This window comes from Ascochyta rabiei, chromosome 1, assembly GCF_004011695.2.
Source record: "Ascochyta rabiei chromosome 1, complete sequence".
Taxonomy (NCBI): domain Eukaryota; kingdom Fungi; phylum Ascomycota; class Dothideomycetes; order Pleosporales; family Didymellaceae; genus Ascochyta; species Ascochyta rabiei.
Genome location: NC_082405.1, coordinates 2,246,189 through 2,272,040, shown reverse-complemented (window position 1 = coordinate 2,272,040; position 25,852 = coordinate 2,246,189). Strand labels below are relative to the sequence as shown.

General features: G+C 49.9%; 6 protein-coding genes across 6 annotated transcripts, besides 4 other annotated features; 4 read left to right on the top strand and 2 right to left on the bottom strand.

Moving 5' to 3' along the window:
* Positions 1-6,603: 6,603 nt before the first annotated feature.
* Positions 6,604-9,569, top strand: EKO05_0000683 (uncharacterized protein; the record flags this gene model as incomplete). The annotated part of the gene is made up of 5 exons (XM_038936887.2): positions 6,604-6,992; positions 7,104-7,528; positions 7,873-8,436; positions 8,496-9,007; positions 9,057-9,569. 5 exons carry the CDS (start codon positions 6,604-6,606, stop codon positions 9,567-9,569), a joined length of 2,403 nt encoding a protein of 800 aa, XP_038803224.2.
* A 255-nt stretch (positions 9,570-9,824) lies between these two features.
* Positions 9,825-9,912: a dispersed repeat.
* A 289-nt stretch (positions 9,913-10,201) lies between these two features.
* Positions 10,202-10,324: a dispersed repeat.
* A 641-nt stretch (positions 10,325-10,965) lies between these two features.
* Positions 10,966-11,820, top strand: EKO05_0000682 (uncharacterized protein; the record flags this gene model as incomplete). Its single annotated transcript, XM_038944764.1, has 1 exon — positions 10,966-11,820. The coding sequence occupies one exon, from the start codon at positions 10,966-10,968 to the stop codon at positions 11,818-11,820; it is 855 nt and encodes a 284-aa protein (XP_038803223.1).
* Positions 11,821-13,394: 1,574 nt separating this feature from the next.
* Positions 13,395-15,386, top strand: EKO05_0000681 (uncharacterized protein; the record flags this gene model as incomplete). The annotated part of the gene is made up of 4 exons (XM_038936471.2): positions 13,395-13,455; positions 13,513-13,856; positions 13,913-14,733; positions 14,786-15,386. 4 exons carry the CDS (start codon positions 13,395-13,397, stop codon positions 15,384-15,386), a joined length of 1,827 nt encoding a protein of 608 aa, XP_038803222.2.
* Positions 15,387-15,654: 268 nt separating this feature from the next.
* On the bottom strand, positions 15,655-18,958 carry EKO05_0000680 (Chromosome transmission fidelity protein 18; the record flags this gene model as incomplete). Its single annotated transcript, XM_038936606.1, has 3 exons — positions 15,655-16,667; positions 16,715-18,679; positions 18,727-18,958. The coding sequence occupies 3 exons, from the start codon at positions 18,956-18,958 to the stop codon at positions 15,655-15,657; spliced, it is 3,210 nt and encodes a 1,069-aa protein (XP_038803221.1).
* Positions 17,443-17,474: a tandem repeat.
* Positions 18,959-19,527: 569 nt separating the features above from the next.
* Positions 19,528-19,554: a tandem repeat.
* A 2,632-nt stretch (positions 19,555-22,186) lies between these two features.
* EKO05_0000679 (uncharacterized protein) lies at positions 22,187-23,397 on the top strand (the record flags this gene model as incomplete). The annotated part of the gene is made up of 2 exons (XM_038936939.1): positions 22,187-22,263; positions 22,317-23,397. The coding sequence occupies 2 exons, from the start codon at positions 22,187-22,189 to the stop codon at positions 23,395-23,397; spliced, it is 1,158 nt and encodes a 385-aa protein (XP_038803219.1).
* A 252-nt stretch (positions 23,398-23,649) lies between these two features.
* EKO05_0000678 (uncharacterized protein) lies at positions 23,650-25,116 on the bottom strand (the record flags this gene model as incomplete). The annotated part of the gene is made up of 1 exon (XM_038944762.1): positions 23,650-25,116. The coding sequence occupies one exon, from the start codon at positions 25,114-25,116 to the stop codon at positions 23,650-23,652; it is 1,467 nt and encodes a 488-aa protein (XP_038803218.1).
* Between the last annotated feature and the right edge of the window lie 736 nt (positions 25,117-25,852).

The following is a 25,852-nucleotide window of genomic DNA, read 5'->3' as shown; positions in this document are numbered from 1 at the left end:
AGGCATTCTCGGACAGGAATCACGGGGTTCGGCAGTTTGTTTCAGCTGAGCAGCGCCGTGCCGAGTGCAAGGCTGTGTTGTCTTTCAAGTGACATTTGTAGCATCGAAATTGCACGCGGCGACGAAACTGTAGTGATGAAGTGTGCTGGACGTTGGGGGTCGTCGAAAGGTCGCACGTAACCTGCCCGATTGGGCAAGTTCCAAATAGAGTCGATTGCGCATGAAGCTCCACCGCCGCACAAGCCTTCGCGATTGCTTGGGAAGCATGATGAGCAACCACTTGAATGTACGAAGTACAAAGCAGGAGATGTCCACGTGTACGTCGAGAGCATCGAACCAACGAACAGACAAAAGAGAAGCGGAGCATTCCGAGATGGCGCGCGACTATGCTGGGGACCCACCGTCTTCGCCGCACCGCATGTCCCATTCCTATTGACAGCAACAACAGCCAGTTTCCCGGCAACACGATTCCAATGTTATGGGGCAGCGGCCATTGTGGTTTGTGTTGACAATGCGCATGGCACTACCTGTACCAATGAGCGGGACAGACTAGGTACCAGCGCCAGCAAGCCGTCACGGACTTGACATCATCATCCAGCCTGGCCTTCTGTATGCTCATAAGTGGGGTGAAGTCGTTTTTGACGAGCGACACATTGAATGTACGAAGCAGCTGGTATTTGGTCTTGCACCAAATAGGTCTAGCTTAGTATGGTTTGTGCACAAGTGTTAGCTCCTTCGTAGACAGAAACCGTCCTAGTCCCAATCCCTTGGTGTCGACTCATTCAGACATGACATGTATTCCTGGGGAAAAACAACGCCACAAAAGCACACCACATGGCATCGATGAACGAGCACCAATGCAGTTAGTCGCCTTCGGTCCGCGGCAATGGAAAGATGCCGATGTCCAGAAGCTAGGTGGCTCTATCGACTTCCTTGTTGGATTGCATTCCGGCCATGTCGAGCCCCAGGTCCGAGCAATCGGTTGTTTGCGGCTTCGATTTAGCAATCCTCTGGAATGCGGCACACCTCAGGCGTCTCGTATTATTCTGTAGCGATGCTTCGGCCTTCGTATATCTGATCGCCTGTGGCTGTCCCGTCTATTCCCGTGTTTTTTCGGTGCAGTCTCGTGTTTGCACGCGGCTATCTTGGGGCTCGTACTTCGACATGTCTGTCCATGTCGCGTCTAGTTGACGGCAGGTCAGACCGCCACCAAGTCTCCGCGCAGAGAAGTACACCTCTACAAATTTACATGGCTAATTGATCGTAGGCTTGGCCTCTGCAATCGACCCGCACATATCCTTCATTTGTAGATAGTTTCTTATGTTGATCAGTAGCACACAGGCTTTCTTTTGTGCCCCACGATGTGCTGACATGAATAGGACCCATCGATCAATCCGTCTTTTACCGTCACGGAGCTGCGAACCGCGACAGTAACCAGTGTCTCTACCCAGACGGCAACGATATCGGTGACCTCAACATCAATCTCAACTCAACTAGCTACTACTACTATAACATCCTCGGCGACCTTAACTTCGATCTCAACTCAATTAGCCACCACTAGCATAACATCCACGGTGACCATTAATTCTGCCCTTCTAAGCTTGAATCTTCTGGGGACGACCACAGTGCGTATGACATGGAGACTTGGCTTACTTCTGCTGATATCTCCAAGGTGACGGCCATTCAGTTGTCCACTACCACCGCTACTGTCTCCTCTACAGCGACTTTATCTTTCACTTCTACCCTGCCTGCAGTCACGCTTCCTGCACAGTCCTTTACGATAACGTCGATATCTACTCAAACTCTGCCAGCGCAGTCTTTTACTGTCACCTCGGTATCTACTTCAATTCAAACACTACCAGCCGTCACGACTACAGCAACCTCGATTTCTGTTCAGACTCTACCCGCGGTCACGCAGTCCATCACTCAGACTCTGCCTGCAGTGACCCAGTCTTTCACAGCAACTTCAATTTCTGTTCAGACTTTGCCCGAAGTCACGCAGTTCATCACTCAGACCCTGCCTGTAGTGACCCAGTCTTTTACGATTACTTCAGTTTCCACATCCATTCAGACTCTGCCGGTTGTCCCCCAGTTCATCACCACAACCTCGATATCTACGAGCACTCAAACCTTATCTGCGATCACAGTTACATCTGTGCCGCCGCCGGGCACCATCACGATCACTTCGGTTTCCGTATCGATCCAAACACCTCCTGCACCCCCTGCAATCATAGAAATACCACAGGCCATTACATTGACTGAGACCTCGCTGTCCACTTTGACGCAAGTCTTGCCTGCCATCACCGTTGTATCTACATCTGTATCCGTATCTACATTTATACTCCCTGCTAGGTATGTGCTCTAGCTCACGCAAGATTGTTTGCGACGAATGCGTGCTTTACAATCCCAAATATAGTACTAACTCAAGATAGTAAGTTCTATTTCATCTGTCAGCCCACGGCACGTGTTCAGGATACTCTACGAAACCGAAAGACGTTGTAGAGAGACGTCAATCTACCCCTGATAAGCTAGTCGGGATCTTTGGTTTACCCATCTGGACCTTCAGGCCGATGTTCAGCTGCTTTCTCCATTGTCCAAAGCTACACATTACAAATGTGCCTCTCCAGGATTCGAATTTGCGCCATGCCCATCTCCTAGGAGCTTTGAGCCTTCTCTAACTCGCGATGCTTCTCTAGTAACCTCTACCATAACATCTGTTTCGACAATACCCCCTGTAATTTATACGCAGACCCTTATCCAGACTGTTGTCCAGACACAGCCGCCTAGTCTGATAACGCTTACGTCGAGCCAAACACAAACAACGACAGCAACTCAGGTTCAGCTGCAAACACTGACTTCGAGCGCTACTCTGACGGTCAGCTTTACGTCGACCACAATTCTCCCCGCTATCACACTCACGACCACGTCTACACTTGACCCCGTCACGCAAACATTGAGCTTAACGACGACATCCATAGTCCCTGCCCAAACTATTGTCTCCACCTCAACTCTCCCAGCCGGGTACGTATTCTCCAATCTTTTGCCTTCTTGCTAACTATGTTCTAGTACGTAATCGGAACAAGAGCAGTCGACTCCATATCCCCAAGAAATGCCCAGTTTCTTGACGAGACTAGTCTCCATCAGAACTTCATAATTTCCAGTCTTTCATTGCGCAATATGAATACTGCTAATTTCTTTCGCGTAAAGTTACCTCACTTATTACAAGCTTTTTGACACTTGCTCCGGTCACTGAGATAATCACCACTACTAATATCTCGCCACCCGACTTTATCACAGTTGTATCGAGCGACATACAGACTCTAACGGCTACGACAACGCTTTCGCAAACAGCAACGTTGACCGAGATACTTCAAATCACTTCTACATCTGTCGATACGCAGATAATCACCGCTGTATCCACTACTACGCTTGTCCAGACTGAGCGAAGCACGGAGCTTTCCACTATTTCCACTACCCAGGTGATAACAACCACAGTTGTCCAACAGCTTACTTCAACCGAGACGCTGTTACTCACTCAAACAGAGCAGATCACGGAAATCTCGACCTTGTCGATCCCTGATCCTACTACCATCACGACCACAGATCAGATCACCGCTACCTCCATACTCTCCCTTACAGAGACGCAAACAGAACAAACTACTGAGACAGCTACACTTTCGCTGACTTCTACTCTATCACTGACAAGCAGCATAACTGAAACACTTGTTTTGCGCACTACCACGACATCTACGCTGTCAATCCCTTCGCCCACCACAATTACATTGACTGAACGAAGCACCGAAACCACGACCCTATCTGTTCTAGATCCAACAACTACAACTTTGACTGAAATCCTGTTATCGACGCTATCCCTAACATCATCTCTCACGCTCTCGACTACCGAAACTGAGACTGAGATCGTGACGAGCCAGGTGACTGAGATCCAAACATCCCGCATCACGTCTACGACTACTCTTTCGATCCCCTCACCGACTACTACAACATTAACCGTACAAAGCACGTCAACTACATCTATCACCCAAGTCGAGACACTATCTGTTACTCAAATTATTGTCCTGACTGAAACAAGCATAGCTACCTCCACCCTATCTCTGACTAGTACAGAAATAGTCTCAACTACAGCTACCACCATCCTCTCCTTTTTCAGCACCGACACGATCTCACTAACAGAGACCACGGTGTTGACTGAACGTAGTACGGAAACATCCACCACATCTGTACTTGATCCTACAACAATCACGGAAATCGAGCAGGAAGTCATCACCACAACGTTTAGCGTCTTGCAACCTACTACAACCACGCTTACCGAGCAACAAACCATTGTTGTCTCCACAACTAGTACCGTAAGCGAGCCAACTACAGTGATCTCAACGCTATCCATCTTGCAACCTATCATTACGACCCTCGTTGTGCAAGCGACGATAACGGAGACCACATCTCTCCTTCAACCTACAACAACCACCATCGTAGAGCAAGAGATCATTACGTCCACCCTATCAATCGACCGACCAACGACTACAACCTTGACTGAGCAGAGCATCGAAACATCTACTTTGTCTCTCTATGAAAACAAAACCGACACTACCTACGTGCAACTGACTACTACATTGACGAGTTCTGGGTTTTCTACTCTCACCGCAATAGAACTAGTCATTGAGACTGTCATATCCACACAAACTGCCTTATTGACATCAACGGAGATAACCACAGTTGTCTCTCCTCTCACAGAAGTCCAGACAACAACGTTAATCTTGCCTCAGGACACAGTCACCAACACGCTTTTAGAGACAAGGTATGCATAAGTGTTCTTTTCAGCTGCTTACATACGCAAACCTCACTTTCTACGCAAGCTGTTTTGCTTCATCGAAGGAAGATGACCTAGACTTCGAGCTTTCAGCTGTCTTTCCCGCTAGTAAAGTTCAACTTCGCAGAGTCCCCTACTTTTGAAAGCGAAACTGGAGGACTAGTGCGCATCGCCCCATGCCTCCCTACATTCCAGACTTGTTGCCACAGCAACCCTCATGCATCATAGTTACAGAGCATGACAGCATTCCGTTGTTCAACTCATCGACATTTACTATAATACACACATCATCAAGCAGCGCTGAAGCCCAAGCTTTTTAATGACTTTCCTGGAACTTCCTCGCTGGCCCCTAATGTGTTCTGGACGAACTCGCAAACTCCTGGATCCCGGAACCAGTGCTGCCAGCGTCGTGCTTGATCTTTTTCTTATGTTTCTTTGTCTCTTGTCTTCGCTTTTGCGCTCTCTTGAAATTATTGGTGTGCGATGAGCGGCTATTGACTCATGACAATAGGACAATTACTAGCAACAATATCGTCATCGTCACGCAAACCCTTGAGCCATCGACTATCACATTGGATAACACCATCGAAATTACGTCGACGCTGCCCGCCTCTACGGTCACGATCGATGGCACCCTCTACGTTACACCTCCTCCAGTCACCGTCACGGAAGAACAGACTCTCCAGATCACACAAACGCTTGAGCCATCTACCATAACTCTAGAGAACACGATATTCGTCACATCGACCCTTGCCGCTTCCACCGTTACTTTGAACGGGACAATCTATGTCACACCTGATCCAATCACATTGATTGAAGAGAATACTTTTCAAGTGACTCAGACTTTAGAGCCTTCCACCATTACGCAAGACAATACTGTTTTGGTCACGGAAACCCTTCCAGCTTCTACTGTTACGTTCAATGGAACTATCTACGTCACACCTGATCCCGTCACCCTCACGGAGGTAAACACTGTTCTCACAACTCAAACATTGGAGCCATCGACGGTCACACAAGAGAATACTCTCTTGATTACAGAGACCTTGCTCGCGTCTACTGTCATCTTGAATGGAACTGTATACGTGACCCCGGACCCAGTCACCGTGACTGAGAGCCAGACTTTGCAAGTCACACAGACTCTGGAGGCCTCCACGACGACGATTGAAGGTACGGTTTTCATCACCGAGCCTGCCTCAACCATCACGCTGGAAGCATCGACAATAACGATCAATGGCACAATATATGTCACTCCCGCACCGATAACAGCAGTGGAGGATGAGGACGTCATTATAACAACGGTGACCTTGGAAGCTTCCACGGTCACGCTGGATGCATCCACAATCACTTTGACGCCCGAACCAACGACCCTGACAAGGGAAAATACGCTCATCATCACCCAGGACCCGCTTACAGTGACCGTCAACGGCACTGTCCTCGTAACTTTGCCGCCATCTACCTTCACGCAGGATCCGTCTACCATCCTCATAACGCCCGAGCCTACCACAATCACTCTGAACCCGTCTACAGTTATAGAAACTCTGCCTGTAACCCAGTTTGAGACTGTTCTTACCACGATGTAAGTATTTAAGGCCTTGGGAATGAACTATACCTAATGCGTTTCCAGAACTGTAACTCAGGTCAGCGTTCAAACTTCTGTCCAAGATAGGTGAGTTCACATCCAGTGCGATTTTCATACTTTTCCATTTTGTCTCTATTATGACTTCAATTTGCTTGTCTCTCTTAATGTTGTTTTCGCACCGCAAGGGACGACGCAAGGTATGGCATATCCCTGGAGCCAATCGACACATTCATGGAGCAGACGCAAGCCTTCCGGTCCTGGACCTACTGGGAAGCAAAGTCTATCCTTTCTAGCTTGGATAGAGATCATGCAAAACGGAACAGCAAAATCATCCTCCATGCTGTCGTTGTGCGCCATGCCCTTATTATCTTGCATGCATGCATACCAGGTACCAACGCCCAGCTCTTTTGAAGTGCTAACCTGCCCCATTAGTGTTCTCACAAGAACTCTCACGGAGATGTCCTTCGTTGGAACTATCACTTCGACTGTGTACCAAGCAACACTTATCGAGACAGCTTATGTCACTGGTCCCACTGTGACGAGGATTACTCCTGAGACATTCACTATAACGCAACCGGCTGCGACTGAGTATGTGTAGCCCTTCTTCCACTTCTCATCTGTGCAGGCTTGGACTCGGTCCTTTGACCGTATATTCTTTTCCGTAGGTTTAACTTTGGGATTACTGCTGACGCCAAGCAGAACCATTTCGGCAATTCGAAATGTCACAGAGTTCACGATATCCACGCTTACAATCAATACCCCCGCCCCTATCACCGCTATTGAAGACGACGGCGACCTGGGCCTCGCCGTACGCACAGTTACGTATACCCAAAGTGCACCGACAACTATCTCCGTCTTTGCCACGTCAACATCATTGATCACATGTTCTACTACTCCTATACTACCCCAAGAGACTACCATTATCAAGAGCGTACCAACGACGATATCAGTCACCGAGACTCTGACTAAAAATGTGCTCATTCTCAGTACCACAACTCAACTTGTCAGTTTCACTTCCACATCGACAACATTCGTGGATGCTGGGCAGATGGTCACCAGCACAACGACGCTAATTAGACCCACTACCTTTACCGTCTTCCAACCAGCAACGCTCAATCTTACAGGTAAGCCACGTCATCTTACACTCGATCAATGGTAGAGGCTTGTCAAATCGAGCTTGACCTTAGAATATCGCGGAAACGTCAGTTGCCACAGCAACGAGATCTCAACTCGTAATGTAGAATAAGGAGGTGTTCAACCACTGTCAGCCAGCTTTACACTTCAAGCAATCTGCTTTGTAGTCGTTCGTTTACGTAGAAGGCGTTCAAAGCATGCGCTGCATTGCTTTGATCACCTTCGCAGGGCTTGAAGCTGCTAGAGCAGGATATTCTGCTGTGCCCTCCACGACAGTTCTTCAAGGTCGCCTGAAGAAAGACTTTGCTCGGGATTGTTGCTAATTAATCGCCAGAATATATCCGCGAAACTGAAACGCTACTTCAGACCCGTACAGAGACGACATCGGTACTTACTACTACGACGCAGACGAGCACTATCTCTTTACTTCGGACGATCACGGCAGTTCAGTTGAGTACTGTATATCTTTCAGCGACTGTAACGGATTTCAGCACCGTTTCAGTGCCTGAGCCTATTACTTTCACAGTTTTCAGGACCATCTCCGTGCCTCTGCCAACCACGGTAACGCTATATAATATTATCTCTTCGCCTCAACTATTCCCAGTTGGTGTAACAACCAATCCGCTGTTGCCATTGGTTACAACAGTCACACAGCTCAGGACGAGTACCGTCACCCTACCTGCGCCTGCGCCAAGTACAACCACCATATTGAGCACGATATTTGCGCCTCAGCTAGCTACCACAACTCGCATTCCATCGGCGATCACTATCACACAGCTGAGCACCATTTCAGTGCCGCTTCCGCAGGTCACTATTACCAGCGTAGAGCGAAACACGGAAACTGTTGCCGTGACTGCTACTGATCTTGTACATGATACATCAACACTGTTTGTGACTCGTAAGCTCTCCCCACGGGTTCGAATCGCCCGAAAAATGCTGACTGGTTTTGCAATGAAGGCTCGGTACCCTTCACTACAACTTCCGTCTTGGTTGTCACTTCCATCCACATCCTCACTGTCACGTCGCCCGCTTTGCCAGCTGCAACCATCACAAGCACTGAGTTCGTGACACGGACAATAAGCCAACTCCAAACAGTGGATGTGAGCTCCCCAGCAGTGGGCGTCACTGAAGCTGGCATGCAAACCGGTGGAGGTGTTCAGACTGTCACTACGACGTTCACGCCTGCAGCAGTCGTCCGAACCCAGACACTGACCACTACATCTTTCCTGCCAGGAATAGTCGTAACCTCGACAGCTTTACTGCCAGCTCTGACCTTAGAACAGACAATATCTCTTACTGTGTTCCGCACGGTGACGGCTATCATTACCCAGCGCGAGACTTTGAACTTCTTTGTAACGAGCACAAGTCCTCCGAAGACCACCACAAATACTATCAGTGTGACAACCACATTGGTTCAGGCCACTAAGCCTTTCACATCTACAGCTTTTGTGCATCCTACTGTGACCGAGGTACGATATTTGTGGTTTATTGACTGTCATCTTACTTATCCTCTCTCAGATCCAACAAATCCGAACTACAGCTACTGAGACATCCACTCACGTAATCCCGACAACTTTCACAATGCGCGACTTCTCTACGACTACTCAAACTGTCACTTGCACAGAATTTGCAGGGACTGCCACCATTCTGAAATCTTTCACCAACTTCCAGACCATTTCTGCCACAACGACGCGCACCATCTTCGCAACCCAGATCTCTGTGATAAAAAGCACCATCGCAGCAACTACCTCCGTTGTCTTGCGACCCACAACAATCTACTCCACTCAACTGATTCCCTCGACATTCACTTTGACCACAACATCAATCAGCGTCAGTGAGCGCGGTATAACGACCACCATCTTCACGGGGAGAACGGTCACCACTACGGTGACTGCAAATCCAATGAACCTGCCGGTTCGAGCGGAGCGTACGCAAGCGGTACCAGTCAATATCGAGACTCTACAGACAAAGGAGGCGCCTACGGAGACACCACGGCCGCAGAGGTACTGGGCACCTTTCGCACGCCGGTAGCGCAGAACATGCAAGAAGAAGAGAATAAATGAATAGAGAGGATGTGCTGCTGTGGGTAAACGCTGAGTGTTCGGGTTTTGATCTCTAGTTAGCAACATTTAGCAACATGGGAGGAACTTTCGACATTACTTCAAAGGCGATTCTTCTTTCTATTAGACGTAGGGATGTGCAATTAGATAATGAGATCAGTTCAGGGCGCCTTAGGCAAGCTTCAGGCGCCAATTGGCCATGTTGCCAGCCCCGGTAAGGCACCCAGCACGTGGATACATCCACCCCTGATCTGGCGGCAAATAGTACTGCTCTGGCCATGTACTAACCATGTGAGTGAGCATCAGAACCTTTTTGGCTTGTGGGGCAGAGTCGGGTATTGACACATGCGGCTTAATGCGATTTTCGTGGCTCCACACTCTAAATATATCTTCAAAAGCAGTAAATCGATAGTGGGAACAAAGGCTCCCAAGGCGATGATCAGCATAGAAGCAAACGATTGTGATTCGTCTTTCGCTCCCATTGCGGACGCGCTTGTACACGATGCAGAGAAGCACGAGTTGACAAATGTAATTCAAAGACGCAAAAAAACTTATTTTGGCCCCCAAAGTCCTCACGGCGATCTGGAAGCTGTTGTCTGGACCCGGCTCAGCCCACAGAGCCAACACAACCTTGAAAAGGACTCAATGCTCACTCGGATAGTAAGCATATCGCCAGAGCAGTACCTAACACCAATACTATGTCAGAAGCGGACGTTGCCACGTGCCGGCTGCCTCGAAGGGTTTGACAGCTGTCTCTTGTCTAGGTCAGCGCGTGCTCCAATGAAGCGCCCAAGCAAAATGGATTCGACGGTGGCCACGGTACGGTACGCAGCGTTTAGGTGTCGGCCCGCGTCATCGATTTTGACAAGTCGACTACAAAGCTGCTTGCGACACAGTGCATATGCATAGGGGACGCAGCAATTGCTGCTGTGCAAGGCTCATAATAATTCTCGGGACAAGGCTTCCACTTGACCAAAAAATGAAAATAGGCTGCAGGTACGGGAGAGAACGGGGAGCTAAGAACGAATTGCAGCTCGAGCTACTGCATGCTAGCGCCGCCATCTGACGCAAGTGGTCAGATGGCGCGGGATGCAGGATGCAGCCTCACCTCCGTCTCCACTTCATTCAAAGCACTTTGCTGAATAGATCGGTCTAGAGATTGGTCTGAGAACGTTCAATCAGCGGCTAACAATCTCTTACGAGATAGGGCAAACGCAAAGACGAGTTCGCTCTTAGGATTTTACCAGGATCTTTTCGGCCCCACAATCGAGAAGCATACATAACCGTTCCTCTATCGATATCAGTAAAGCTCTGAAGATCAGGAGCCTCTCTACCTAAATTCAGCAACCCCTCTTTGCTCTCTAAACATGGTTCAATACGCAAACTTCCTCTTTCCGCTTTATGTCTACCCAATCAACAATGCTTGGGAGCCGTTGACCTCCGCGGCTGCGCAGTACCCAGACGTCACATTCACAGCAGTCATCAACCCGTCGACTGGCCCAGCCCCAGACGCAAATGGCTGCCCCAATAAGGACTATGTCGAGGGTATCGCGTCGCTGAACAAGTACCCCAACATCCACACTATGGGCTACGTCCACACTGCCAACAAATGGGACTGTGGCGATGCAAAGAAAGATATCTGTTTCTGCACTGCACCAGCTGCTGATGTAAAGGCAAACATCACAACCTACGCCAGCTGGAAGACCAAAGGCTGCCCCGGATGGAGTACCGTCAACCCAGACATCCACATCAACAGCATCTTCATCGACGAAGCACCTGGCAAGGATGGCGGCAGCTGTCTCAGCTACATGACCGACTTGACAAATCACGCCAAGTCATCTCTGACCACCAGTACCGGGGGTGAGGTGCTCTTCAACGCTGGCGCCGAAATCGAACTATCCTACTTCGACGTCGCCGACGTCGTCATCATTCTAGAGGATACCCAAGATAGGTACGAACAAATCCCTGACATTGGCGTCCGCAACGGCAACGGCAAGTACGCCAGGAAATCGTCCATCATCATCCACTCGGCCAGCAACGCTACCAACATAATTCAAAGGGACACCAGCACCGTGCTGAGAGTCGACAAGGATGCTTTCCACAGCATGTTCTATACCGATCGCTCGACCGATCAGTATGCGTACTTTCCCTATGACTGGGCTGAGATTGTCAAGGAGGTCAATGTGGTTGCGCAGGCAAACAAGGCTATTCTCGGTGCTTAGAGGGGTGAATAGGAAGCGGCACTGCGAGTAGGTTAGAAAAGGACGAATATTCATTCTCGCAATTACAAGGCAAAAGCATGAGTAATAATGAGAAAATTTCTCACAGCCTACTTTCGAGTATACTGTAGCTGCCATAATCGCTTAAAGACAGTGCTCTGCTTCACCGAAGTTGTATCTCCAAACGTTCTTGCCTTCCTTGCTCTTGTCGGTCATTTTTGATTTGGCCATGCTCAGCTAGACAACAAATAGTGATGTAGTGTACAGGAGTAGACGGAACGCGATGTGTCTCAGAATTGTTAATGATAGAAGTCTAATGAGAGAAGGCTAGCACAGAACGTTGGGTCGCGGTGAGGGCATGCCCAATGGGCCTATAAGTAGGTATTTGCTCACAAGGCTGTTTTTACAGCTCCCCGCTCACAATCGAAAGCGCACATTGTGCGGAAATCGGTGCTTCTAAATTGTAATGACAGCTTCTCGATTCGGTCGGTTGTTGGAGTCAATACTGGACCATGTATGATCTTGGCTTACTGAGAAATGCGATCCCTGGTTAAGGATTCTGACAAAGCTTAGTCATCCCAGTGCTAGTTTTGTGTAGGACGCAGATGAGGCTCGAATGCGTGTTGCCCTATCAGCACCTCTCTCAGCCTCTGATAGGCTGGCTAATCTCCAGTTGACTAAGACCAAACAATAAAAAGCACTCCTCCGCAGCTAAGGTCTACACTTTCAGGTGCACACGTAAACGATTTTTGAAAGCCACACGCTCATTAAGCAAGCTTCACTTTTGCTAGAGAACGTTGCGCAAGCACGTCAAACCTGTTGGAAGGTCTCCACCGATCGTGTCTGAGGCTTCTCGCCCGAGGACCAGGACTCCACATGCCACGCATCTAGAGTTGCTCTGCAGAGCTGATTAGACGTGCATCTGCAGGGTAATCGATGCGCACAATCCTGGACCCTTAGAGTGACGAGTCGGCGAAGATGTTACATCTCGGTCTAGTCCTTCGGATAAGAGGAGCTTTGTTTCGCAGGTCACTGTAGGGGTGTGCCTTCCGCGCAACGCCATCAGCGGGCAGCTCTGCGTGATTTAGAGTTTTTTTGGACCATGGGATCAACGTGGCGCCTTCACCATATCGGCTAAGGTAGGCGCTACAAGCCACTAAACTAAACTGTGCACGTCCTCGCGGAAAGCGACCGTCGCGGGGCCCCAATACCAGGCTACAAAAAGCTAGAGGTCGAGCACCACAATAGCCGCAATGCGGGGGAATTGAAATTTGTGGTAGTTTGCGGTACGTGCATTGGGTAGATCAGCACACCAGCATTCGAGAGCCATGTAGTCTGGTGTTGTACTAAGCCTGCGCCATGTTTGGCCACTCGAATGTGCGGATGCAGCTGGCTTACCATTGGCTTGGGTACCTTCCTGCAGGTATCCTGACACCCAATTTGAAGGCCTACAAGCCATGTGGAGCCTGGCCAAAGGGGACACGGCCACAAGTACTTAAGACGCCGCCCTACCAGCTGTCATGTCTCAACACACGCGAACCACTTTTCCGCTTGAATTACTCGACACTATAGTCAAGATGGGCATCCAGAATAAGTTGGCCGATGGCATCGACGAGGTGGACGTTATCATCGCTGGAGGTGGGTAGATTCCTAAAGAAGGTATCAAGAACAGACCCGAACTAACTGGCTACTCAGGCGGCACAGCGGGCTGCATCATCGCCGGTCGTCTTGCAGAGTCTAATCCTGACCTTTCAGTCCTGGTGATTGAGGGTGGCGCAAACAACAAAGATGTCGCTAGCATCCAGTACCCGGTATTCTACTTGCAGAACCTCCTGCCGACACAGAAGACAGCTCTCTTCTACAAAGGAAACAAGTCCAAGCAGCTCGCAGACAGGGAACCAATCGTTCCGTCCGGCGGTACGCTGGGAGGTGGTTCATCCATCAACTTTATGATGTACACAAGGGCCCAGCGAGACGACTTTGAATCCTGGAAGAGTGAAGGTTGGAGCGCTGACGAGATGTTACATCATATGAAGAAGGTTTGTCACAACTAAAGTAAGCGCTAACAGATGTAAAATATTGACTCAATTCGCAGTTGGAGACGTACCACGGTCCAGGAGAGAAGAAGAATCACGGCTTCGATGGCCCCATCAATGTTTCGGACGGCGGATTCCGCGAGAAGCGTGTCGAAGATGACTTCATCAAGGCAGCTGGAGAGGTTGGCTATCCAGAGATCGATGATCTGCAAAGCCTGGACAACAACAACGGGGTCCAGCGATGGCTGCGATACGTCTCGCCCGAAGGAAAGCGACAAGACACAGCCTCCAGATACATTCACCCCAAGCTTGAAGACGAGGCACATTCGAACCTGCACGTTCTCGTAGAGTCCAAGGTCGTCCGTGTACTCTTTGACGACAACAAGCGCGCGGTTGGCGTCGAGTACACACCGAACGCTGAGTTCCAGGCAGTCATTGGCCTCACTGCACACCCTGTCAAGACTATCAAGGCTCGCAAGCTCGTCGTCGTAACTTGTGGCGCGTGCGGTACGCCACCGGTTCTTGAGCGCTCCGGTGTAGGCGAAAGGTCGATTCTGGAAAGGGCCGGTGTTCCAGTTGTTGAAGAACTACCTGGTGTTGGCAAGGACTACCAGGATCACCACCTGCTGCTCTACCCGTACAGGACAAGCTTGGAGCCGGATCAGACGATCGACGGCATTTTAAGCGGACGGGTGGATGCAACCGAGCTAGTCAAGAACAACGATAAGACTCTGGGGTGGAATGCAATTGATATTGCGTCCAAACTTCGACCAACAGAAGAGGAGGTAGCTGGACTTGGACCTGAGTTCAAGGCAGCGTGGGATCGCGACTTCAAGAACACACCAAACCGCCCACTCGTTCTATGTGGTATTGTTTCATGGTGAGTACCTCGTCCTACGCGATGATCGAGTGAAATAGCTAACGCCATGTAGTTTCCTCGGTGACCCGTCTTCCGTTCCTGAAGGCCAGTATGTTACAGCTGGCGTATACACAGCGTACCCATACTCGCGCGGACATATGCATATCACCGGCTCTTCCGTTGAGGACCCACTCGACTTCGACGTTGGATTCTTCAACGACGATCACGACATCGATGTGAAGAAGCAGATTTGGGCGTACAAGAAGCAACGTGAGATCCTGCGACGAACCGACCTCTATCGCGGCGAGCTGGCTGCTGGTCACCCAAGATTTCCCGAGGGATCAAAGGCTGCTGCTGTCGAGTTTGAAGAGCCGTTATCAAATGTACAGAACCTGGTTTATTCACAAGAAGATGACGCTGCTATCGAGCAGTGGCTGCGTGAGAACGTCAACACCACATGGCACTCGCTGGGAACGTGCAAGATGGCACCAAGGGAAGAAAATGGCGTCGTGGACAGCAAGCTGAACGTGTACGGTGTCTCTGGTTTGAAGATCGCAGATCTGAGTATACCGCCGCAGAACGTTGGTGCAAACACGAACAACACTGCATTGGCGATTGGAGAGAAGGCCGCAGATATAATCATTGCTGAGCTGAGCGCTGCAGGTACGCCCTGAGTGTAGGGTCGATGGCATCATTTCTTTACCCTTTGGAATTTCTGCCCTGCCTGGTAAGGACGTGGCGGCCATGTTTTCAAATTGGCGGCGTCCGTTCGGTCGGATTGTAGCTGGTGGGCGGGCCCGTTGTTACTATTTAACTGTTTTTTCTTGTTCTTTGTCTAGCGATCGTGTGTTACGATGATATAAGCTTCATGAAAGCAGGCGTCTGGTAGCTGAATCGTATATCATTGCATCTCTTTGAGGTTATTCAAGTTAGGATATTGTCCTAGAGCCCCCTGAACAGCTCGTCAATCGTGATCGGCTTTCTCACCGCATTTGAGAATCCTTCGTGGAAGCTGACCCATATTCTGTCGTCATCGCCCTCCTGCTTCGTCTTCTTCCTCACCTCACCCTCCAAGAGCGGCTTCTCCTTGATTATTCTGCCGAAAAAATCTCTCTTCACCGCTCTTCTGTTCGCGTCTTCGAGCTTTTTCGCAACGTCTTCGTCTTTCTCTTCGGGTATCACAATCTCCTCGCTCTCCTGCCCACCTCGTCGCTTTCGATTCTCCATATCGATTCGTGCGGATTCTTTCTTCCACTCCATCTCCAGAACGCTACGTACTGCATATCGCACTTTGTCGTCTTTCTTGCTGCTTAGTGTCTCAAAAGACGCGAGTGTGTCGAGTGGAGGTTCCATGCGGAACACAAATCCCCCACTTCTGTTCATAGCATCATCAACCTCAATCCTGCTTCGCTCGAACCGCACTCCTGTTGCAGCCATGGCTTCGACAGCTTTCTTGACAAGAGCTTTCTCTGACGATTTGCGCACTGCCGCTGTAGCGCTAGATCTCGAGCCAGCGGGACCAGTGTTGACGATGACAGGTTTGATATCGGGCGACAGCATGCGTAATGTGTAGGGTATGAGTTCTGTCGCCATCTCCTCTGGGCTCCGGAACAGTCTGGTGAGTGGCACACTCAAGGATGACTGCAGGCCCATGAGTTGCGCGCGACTGGCCTTGAATTGTTCGGCTGCGGCGAAGCTTGCGCCAGGACCAGAGAAGGGTAGGGGTTGGGCATCGGGGTCGGCTGCTGGATTGGAGGCTTCGCGTCGAGGCGAGGCGAAGAGGTCGTGGAAGGCGAGGGCAGTCTGAGAAAGATAGGGGAAGAGCTCCCATTCTTGCGAACTGTGCACAGCAGAGGACAGAGTGTCGTGGAAGTGAAGCCATTCGTAGGCGACGGAAGGCTTGCTGAGGAGGGTGTCGTCCTGGAAAGGCTTATCGGGATAGGCAGCAAAGCAGTCTGCGGCTTGTCAGAGGAGATTGAGTAACAAATGTAAGCATGCTTACCGGCCACGATGCGGTCGCAATCGCCGCTCGTATCGACCATCTCTCGAAGTCGGTCCATTGCGCGGCGCTTCGCTGCTTCAGCAACACCAACAACGCCAGTCTTTGCTCGAGCAGCCGCTGTCCGCACATCTGTTGTCTCAGCCTGCTTAGGAAAGCCAGCACCTTCCTTGAAAACGCGATCCACGACATCTTTCGCGCCACCGCGGCCCAAGCTGCGAGCCGCTCCACCTCCATGCTTCAGGTCATTGATGAAGTTATCTTCGATCCACTTCTTCGTCAGATGTGGTCGATCGCTGGACCTCAGATCGTGCGTTGATTTCAGCCGCCCTGCTACCCACTCAGCCATTACCATGACACCACGAATGTCGCCCTCGCCTGTGCCACTGCCTGTGCCGCCCTCCTTCTTTGTACTGACACCCCAGGTTGCCTCGCAAAGTCTGCGCACGCCGTCAGAGTCGCACTGGAAGCCTTCTTTACTGAAAATGTCCTGTATGCGCGTAACAACCATGTTCATGGCAGGCTGGCGAATGCGCACAATTTCGGCAGTCGATGACTGTCGTAGGGGTCGTAACGCAGGGTGGTAAAGATCATTGCAGATAAGAATGAGCGGTCTCAGCAGCCGAAACTTGTCACCTTTCTTCGTCTTTGAGCCTGTCGCCTGTTGTTGGCCAGTCATCTTTGAGTTCTTCTCGTCCAGATTGATGAGATCAATCAATGCCTTGACAAAACCGCCTTCGCCACCGCCGCTGCTGCTGCCGCCAACCACACCGTCCACTTCATCCACAACCACGCAGACCGGTTTGCCAGCTTTGCGTACTTTGCCATTCGCAGTGTTTGAGCTGATGCCACGCACATTCTCCGTTCCGACCATGTCTCGAATGCGGCCCTTGACCACATCGCGACTTCGCTCGTCTGATGCATTGATCTCTTGGACCTCATAGCCAGCTTGTCTAGCACACACATGCGCCAAAGTCGTCTTGCCGAGTCCTGGCGGCCCTGTCAGAAGCAGGATTTTGCGGTGCTTCTGCTCTTCCTCTCCAAATTCTTTCTTCACTGTCCTCGACTTGGTCCTGCCAGAGCCGGGGAACACGATGCTGTCCCAGCCCTTCAGCCATCGCAGAACAGATCGGTGTGTACGCTCGTCTCCCACCAAATCTGTGAACTTGCGTGCGCGATACTTCTCAGTCCACATCAGCGTACGATTGCTTTTTTCGGTCTTGCTAGCCGGCTGCTCAATTGACTGGTGTGTCAAATTTTGGAATGCTTGCGCTTGGCTGGCGGCCTTCGCAGTGTCTTCTGCATTGGCCTCATCGATTAACGAGTGAATGTCTATGCCGTAGTAGCTTGTCCTTGCCTTGCCTTCCACAGCCTCAGACCGCGCTGCGATCAACTCCTCGAAAGAGATGGCCTCTTTCTTCGCCTTCTTTGGTATGTAGATCGTTTTGCCTGCTGAATTTCGTGCGATCGAACCATGCACCGACCGCGCATATGTGGGCGCAGTGTGGAGAGGGAGACGCTTGGTTTGTGATTGTAGGTCAAAATACTCGTCAAGCGCTTCGACCGGTACATCCTCCGCATCTGCGATCTCGTCCTGGCTTGCAGGTAGAGTGCAGTGTGCAAGTTCTTCTGGCGCTGCAGGCAGCTCTCTGATGCTAGTGACCGCTATCCTCTTCATCGAGTGCTCCTTCAATGCTGCGACGTCATCTTCATTGTCCGAATCGTCCAAAAAGCCCCCAAATCTACGTGCAGTCTCCTTTTTTGGCGCACCATTCAGTGGGCTGCGCACATCGATCGAGCGTTTTCTCTTCTTCGGTGTCGTGGCCTGAGGCATCGACGAGCTCGGCGGGTATGCGACTGGGGAGGAGACAAGCGGCATGACGAAGGTGGGCGGCGAAGATGGAAAAGGACGCTCGTCGATGGATGTGCGCTGGATGGGGAGATATGTTCGATTTCTAAGGGGAGTATCTAGATAGATCAGTATTGGTAGCAGCCCCGTTTGCGGCTTGCAGTACCAATGCTTTGTTCACCCTCACTCCTGAAGATGTCTGTCAGGTTCCAAGATTGATGCTGTATGACAACGCCTTGCACGTTCTTCTTTGCCCTGTCTTCTAGGATGCACGCCTGCAATGCTTCTAGGTCGTCAGAGTGGGAGATGGAACTCGGTGCGTTCTGTACGAGGTCGTATTCGGAGTAGAGGAAGGCAGGGTCAAAAGATGTGGGGATTCCGATAGAGTGACTACTCATCCGGTCAGGCGCATGGCATCATGTCATGGTAGATTTTGGTGGTGTTGGTGACGAGCGTGAGAGCGGCGCGTCGACGCGTTTCGTGTTTGCGCTAGTCGCGTTACGAACAGGCGATTGTCCATGTTCCTTAGCACCGATACGAATCTCGTTCCGTTTACGTATGTGATCCTTTCACGCCGCATGGTTCTAACGGGCCTTCAACTGTCATGTACCTTATCTATTAATCAGCTTCGAAGGATAGGCTCCTGCGCCAAAAAAAAGTTTGAACAGCGAGTCCCGCGAACGCTATGGGCTAAGCAGAGCGGGGTGGAATGTCAATTTTGATCGTTCCTTCGCGAAAAGGGTCAGGCCTGATGCAAAACTAGACATCAGGTGGCTATGGAGATTAATGACTTTTAATGAGGGGATATAGATTTCAGAAGCAAGGATAATTACTATCAATTAGTTCAAAAGCTGAGTGGCGCAGCGGAAGCGCGCCGGGCTCATAACCCGGAGGACACTGGATCGAAACCAGTCTCAGCTAGAGCAATTCTTTTTGCACGTCAGTTGCACAGAGCCCGTTGTCTCTATTTTTTTTTTTTTTTTTTTTTTTTTTTCGCTTTTAGATTTTAAAACGCAGGTCGCTCCCTTTTTTACGGTAGGCTCACGCAAGGAATCGTTCTATAATCTCTTGCACGGGCTTCATTCAAGTCAAGCAGAACTCATCTGAACAATTTCCGCTACCGATAAGAGATGTGCAGTGCAAGAAGCTGTCCCCCTAAAAACCGTGGATACCGATGCTTCTCTCAGCTTGACAAAGTGTTGTTCTTTATGGTAAATATCCTTGTAACCTAGCTTACATCGTGATAGATCTTCAAGCTATAATTATAACCAACCCAGCAGTTTAATATATGTCCTAAGACCTTTCTTTTCCTCCTTACATGTATGATTGTCTTAAACAGGCAAGTAGACAAGACGCAGGCGTCATCCCCAGTAACCTGATTCATCCAGAACCTGCATTTGTACCTTGACTCCACCAATCTATCGTTCTGAGTCGAATCTACCTATTTTCTTAGTTATCCCAAGGATCATCTGCGGAAGCCACGATGCTATAAACACTGAGCGCGTCCATAGTGTCTACACGCGTCCGAATACAGCTCAGCTGGTGCCGCAAACGTGAAATAATGACGTCACATCCGCCTACAATAGCGAGATGGGGTATTCAGATATGATAGTATAAGCAAACGGGTGTAAGCCACAATTCGCTACTAACACAAACTTTTTTACAATGCCTACACTACCTAGGTGTCATGTACAGCTTCTACACCTCTCTCGCCAAGTCACTATTCTGCTTGGTCTTTGCGCGCGTGTACAAACGCCAAGTTGTGCCGACGCGCGATCTCAAGGGCCAAACGGCAATTGTGACAGGCGCAAACAGTGGAATCGGCTTGTCCGTTGCTGTCGCACGCACAAGCCAAGGTGCGACAAAGTGCCTTGCCTTTCGCAATCCTGACCGCGGAGCTGCAGCAGTTGATCATGTGGTCGTTAAGTGTGGTGACAAGAGCAGGGAAAGGGTGACTTGCACGATCCTGGATGTCGGTGACCTCGGTAGCGTGCATTCTTTTTGCCAAAGTTGGGTACAAGAGTATACGAAGATCGACATGCTCGTGCACAATGCTGGCATCGCAGCACCGCCTGCTGGGAGTTCAATTAAGACGAATGAAGGTCTGGAGATCATGCACACGACGAACTTCCTAGGTAGCTTCTTGATGACGCATCTCCTCGAACCCCATCTGAGTTCGAGAGCGAGAGTCGTGATCACTAGCTCTACAGACAGCTACTCTGCAATAGCTCACTTTGCTTACGACGTCGCACGTACAGAAGGCATTACTGCGCCAGGCCTTTTCACACAACTCATCGCCAGGAGCAAGGCAATTCTGGGGCTCGAAGCTGCTAGTAGCGCACCAGCATACGGCTTGAGCAAAGCGCAGCAGGTCCTTCTCGCTTCTCTTCTCCAACAGCGCTTGACTGCGCCGGCGACAAGAGCTACTGGCCGGCGCATGCTTTTACTTTGGGCTTTACGTCAACGCCAGTTTTTGGCAAATATGACGTTACATGGCAGACATGGTCAATGAATCCCCTGTTTGCAATACTGAAGTCCACTGAGAACTACGTGGCTATTGATACCAAGAGAGGACGCGGGTGCGCATTGTAGGAGAGAACAGAGGAGAGAACAAGCTTGTTATCGTTGGTGGGCGAGAAGAGAAAGACGGACGAGTGGAGGAACTGGGAGAATGACGCCAGCAAGCCAAACACGCTCGATTCTCGGAACGGTCTCTTGGCGCCAATGTCAAGGTCACGTAAGGTGACCAACCACACACCCGGAACAGTGAGACGGCTTACCTCTGCAAATAACGTGCATGTTGACTCAACAGAGTTTACTTTAGTTGAGTCGCCATCCGCTAATCTGTATAGAGGACTCAAACAAGAGTTGTCGGCGAGAAGGTTACCGTTTACGGTTATTTTGCGGGTACCGTACCCCTACGTTCTTGCTCCTTGACAGAGGTCCAGTTTTCTGCGTGGTGTGGCGATCGCTTTGTTTGATCACGGCACTTGAGGCACAGCAGCAAAATGTTCCGCGAATCAGATATCGTACTTGCATCCACAAACATAAAGCATGGTACCACTGTTGCCTTTGTTGCCCGGTATCTCCAATCGTTGAATGGTTGACCTGACTCCAAGACCCACTCGTCACCACTGTTATTCGGCTCCGAGCGTCGGCTCCATACTGCCGTCAGGTCAGCTCACATCCGCAGATGCGCATGCATCTATTTCAAGTCTTGTGAAGGAAGCACTCCTAATTCTTCGGGAAATGAACCATCAGGATGAAGAAGTCGGCCCGATTAATTACGATCCAAACAAGCTTGTCACAATGAGTGCAAAGAATTCTTCACGATTTTGCACCATGCTCTGTCAGCGCTCCCGTGGTGGTAGTGACACCTGCGCCTTTCCTGAAGGATTATGGTTGCATCACTTAAGTCAGCGGTGGACCGAGAGTGCCACATGCCTTCAGCAAACCATTGATGAGAATTCAATAGGTCACAAGCCTCGTCTTGACAAGGGGACTGTTAGTTCTACAAAGCTATCTTCACCACAAGATATCCAGCGCGCTGCGCTCCGTTCAGGGCGGAGGAAAAACTAAATATACCGCTCCACTCGTATTCGGCAGAGAAACCAGCCAACCAAGCGATGGCGTCTTCACCTCAGGGTAAGCAGCGTTTGAAGGAGGACAAAGACAGTATCAAAGACGAGAACGAGCAAAAACGGTACGTAGCGGATGTCTCTCTATTCCACATCCTATCCTGACTAACTGTTAAAGGTTCGACACCACTTCCAGACAATCAACAATAGCCCAGTTCATCAAATCCGGTCAAGTGGCGTTTGGCGGTGTTGACCCTCAACCACTAAAGGAGAAAGATGAAAAGAATGGTGAAGTGCAAACATGGATGCTGGATCGCATCTGTGAGAGGCTAGCGGATGCGTCAGAGCTGAATGGCAACGACATCTTAGCACTGCGACCTCTCCTCAAGCTCGAATATTGTAAAAGCGGCTTAAACGATTGCATTTCGACAGGCTTCTCCTGCCTCCTGCCTCAGTTATTGAGGCTGATGCAGTCGAATCTAACTTGCGCTGTGAACTTTTCAAATCACGTGCTCGACGCTCCAGACAACGAGGTGCCACGAGAGATGAAAGAAGAGCTACTCTGTAGTGTCGCACAAATCCTGGGTGCAGTTTCTATCGAAAAACGTGATTCAGGAACTATCAAGCGTCAGCTAGCCACATTAGAAGATGCAGAGTGTGGCTCTGTACCCGAACCACAACCGCAAGCAAAGCTCACAGCTACTGCGTTTGGCATCTTCACAAAACGTCTCTGCAGCCTAGGGTTATTCAAGCCGATCGAGTCCATGCTTGCACGCCTTCGGTCCGAGATGTCACACGTCCACATCGTCGATCTCCACACGATCTACGTTCCATTTCTACAGGAGCTCATTGGGTTGATGCTGGTCTATGGGATTCCATTGAAAGATGTTACATACAGCTCTTTTTTCGAGGCTGTGCTGCAACAATACTTGGAGCGTTTCGTCGGTCAGGTGGCAAATGGAGCCAATGATGTGGAGCGAGAAAACTGGAATCAACGAGCTTTCGCTGCTCGTGCCATGTTGGAATCATTCGATCATTCTTATTTTCGAGACATACTCGGAGATCGATACGACCGTGGTCTACTCCCAGCATTGTTGAGGCTGTTTGAGATCGCTCCTTCTACTACGAGGTCACAACCGCACAATCTGTGCACAACCACTTCCTCAACGCAATCCGGAGAATTCAAAGAAACTGTCAAAACGGCCAAAGATAAGATTGACCCGGCGCTTACGGCATCAAATGTTTCATTACATATATGATCGCAGTACGTCCATCTGTTCCCGAAGCCTCGACCCAGCATGAATATGCATGTAGGCTCTTGGAGGCGAGCATTTTTAACATGAAACAAGGGAAATAATCTCGGACCGACTTCAATATCCTTCACTTTCAAGCTCGTAACGAACGATAGAGTTCTATGCAATCACAACACCAATCGACTTAGTCCAACCGAGGTTCCACCAGCTGATCGCAAAATTCTTCCCATCTCGATAACCACAGCCTCCAAACTCCCATCAGAGGTCAACTCTATCTTCAAGCTGAGCAGCACTGAGTATCTGAGCAAGCCAAGGCACATGCTCGACACACCAGTGTGTACCGATCTGATCCAATCGCTGAGCGTACCGAGCAGCCTGAGCAAAGAAACTTCCATCGAAACCGATGTTACCTTCAACACAGTGACGAAGAAGTTGACTGGGAGCGTAAGGTCGGCCTGCGGTTAGCTTAAGCGTGCGGCTATCATGTGTACCCTGATACGGTCGCAGTAAAGCATCCATTGTCGCCTCGCTAGATCGCTCCACCCCAACGATTGGCGACTTCTCGACTGTTTGATAAGCGACTGCATCTGTTTCGACTTGTGCTGGCAGACGAAAGAGCTCATCAACTTCGTGCGCTAGGTTTGGCTGAGTCTGTGCAAGCACAACCGACTTCTGGTTCCGTGGCAGCATTCCGGCAACATTGAACCCACTCCGCTGGAACATGAATGGCGGATCGTATACTTCAGGAGACTCTGTAGCTGCAGGTCGACCGCCTTGACGCAAAGCTTGCACCACCGTGTGCATTTTCTCGCGTTCAAAAGTCTCATGTGGAGAGAGACGGGCAACAAGTTCCTCTGCAGTTGGACGAAGACCGTTGTGTCGAGAGGGATATTTCTTGGCATGATCGCCCTCACGCTTGATCTCGTCGTAGTGTCGAACAATCGCCCTATCTGTATGTGCTATTGTAATCTTGGTTGGACCAATATGATTCAAGATCACTGGCAAGTCTTCCGGGAACATGTAAATCTCGGGGCGCTGCAGTGCAAACTGCAAAGCACTGGTGAGATCGCCTGCGTGGGGACCTTCTGGGATCTTCTGAACCCCCATTGTCAGATCACGGAAGGGGATGGACGCTGGCCTGCGATACCCGGGCATTTCCACATCATCTGGAACAAACCCATCCATGGCTAGTGAGTTGGGATCCCAGCCAAACGGCACTGTGTGCCCTACCTTTGTCCACGATGGAATCATTTTGCGCATTGCACGGCGGTACTCATCCGCGATGGTCTTCCTTGCCTTTTCCTTCTCCTTTCCGGTAGGAAACTGGAGATATCGATGTTCTTCTAGGATCATGAAGTGAATTGCCGCCGTGAGGTTATTGTTCATGAACCGCGTTACGACAGATTTGTTCTTGAACCAGTTAGGTAGCAAGACGATCAGCTCCACCATGGTGAAGTTCAGCGGTACGGGCGGCAAAATATAGCAGTGTGCTGGAAGGTCGCGCAGGAAGATCGTGTAGGCATTTGGATGTTCCTGGGCTGGGGCTCCGCTTAGAGTTCGCCGAACTGGAAGGTGTTGGAAAGCTCCGGCGTTGGGATAAGTGGTCCGGTTGAATTGCATGTTTCCATTCTGGTGACCCTCGTCTGAACTATCCTGATTGGTATTGATGATACTCTGAGGGTCTCCGGAGATGGTCGATACTTTGTTTGTGCGAAAAGGTTGCATGTCGTGGGTATCGGGGTGCGTTGCGGTTTTGGGTGCCTGTTTCTGTGTTTGTTCACGGCGACCCACCATGGTACAAAAGAACTACTCGGTTTTGAGAAGTTGATAGCAACTGCGATCACGGTGGTGGTAAATTTCCCAGTTTCAAGGAAATCACCACATTTATCTAAATGTGGATTGCCGGTGAAAGACATTCTAACTGCAGAGTGAATGTGCGTCCGGAGGAAGCTTCAAGATCTGTCGCGGTAGATCGCAGAATGCCATGCCGCGACCCTGTACAGTCATTCACTTAGGGTCTCTGTATATTTCAGATCGTGTCCAAGTTCAACTAACGCGCAGCTATGCCCGATTGTGACCTTGGTATGTAGTCTCACTATTCGGCTTTACATTCCAGATAAGGCTAGTCGTCTCTCTAGCCGAAATGCCTTTTACGCACGTCTTATGTATATATGTAGATTCTTTCTTAATGGGTCAGAACAGATGTCAATCAGAGACCCTTAGGCAACTGTCGGAATTTTCACAATACGACAGCCTTCATCTCGCTCTGGATGAGACCTCGCATATAGTCTAAATCAATGAGTAGAGAAAACCGGGTTGTTGAATCTCATGTATTACAACTGTACATCATTGTGTCTAAATGATCACAATTATCTTCAAGATCATTCATTTCATTCAGCAACAAGATATTTTCAGATGATTTTATCTTTCTGAAATCTGTCTCAAGACCTCGCAAAGCTCT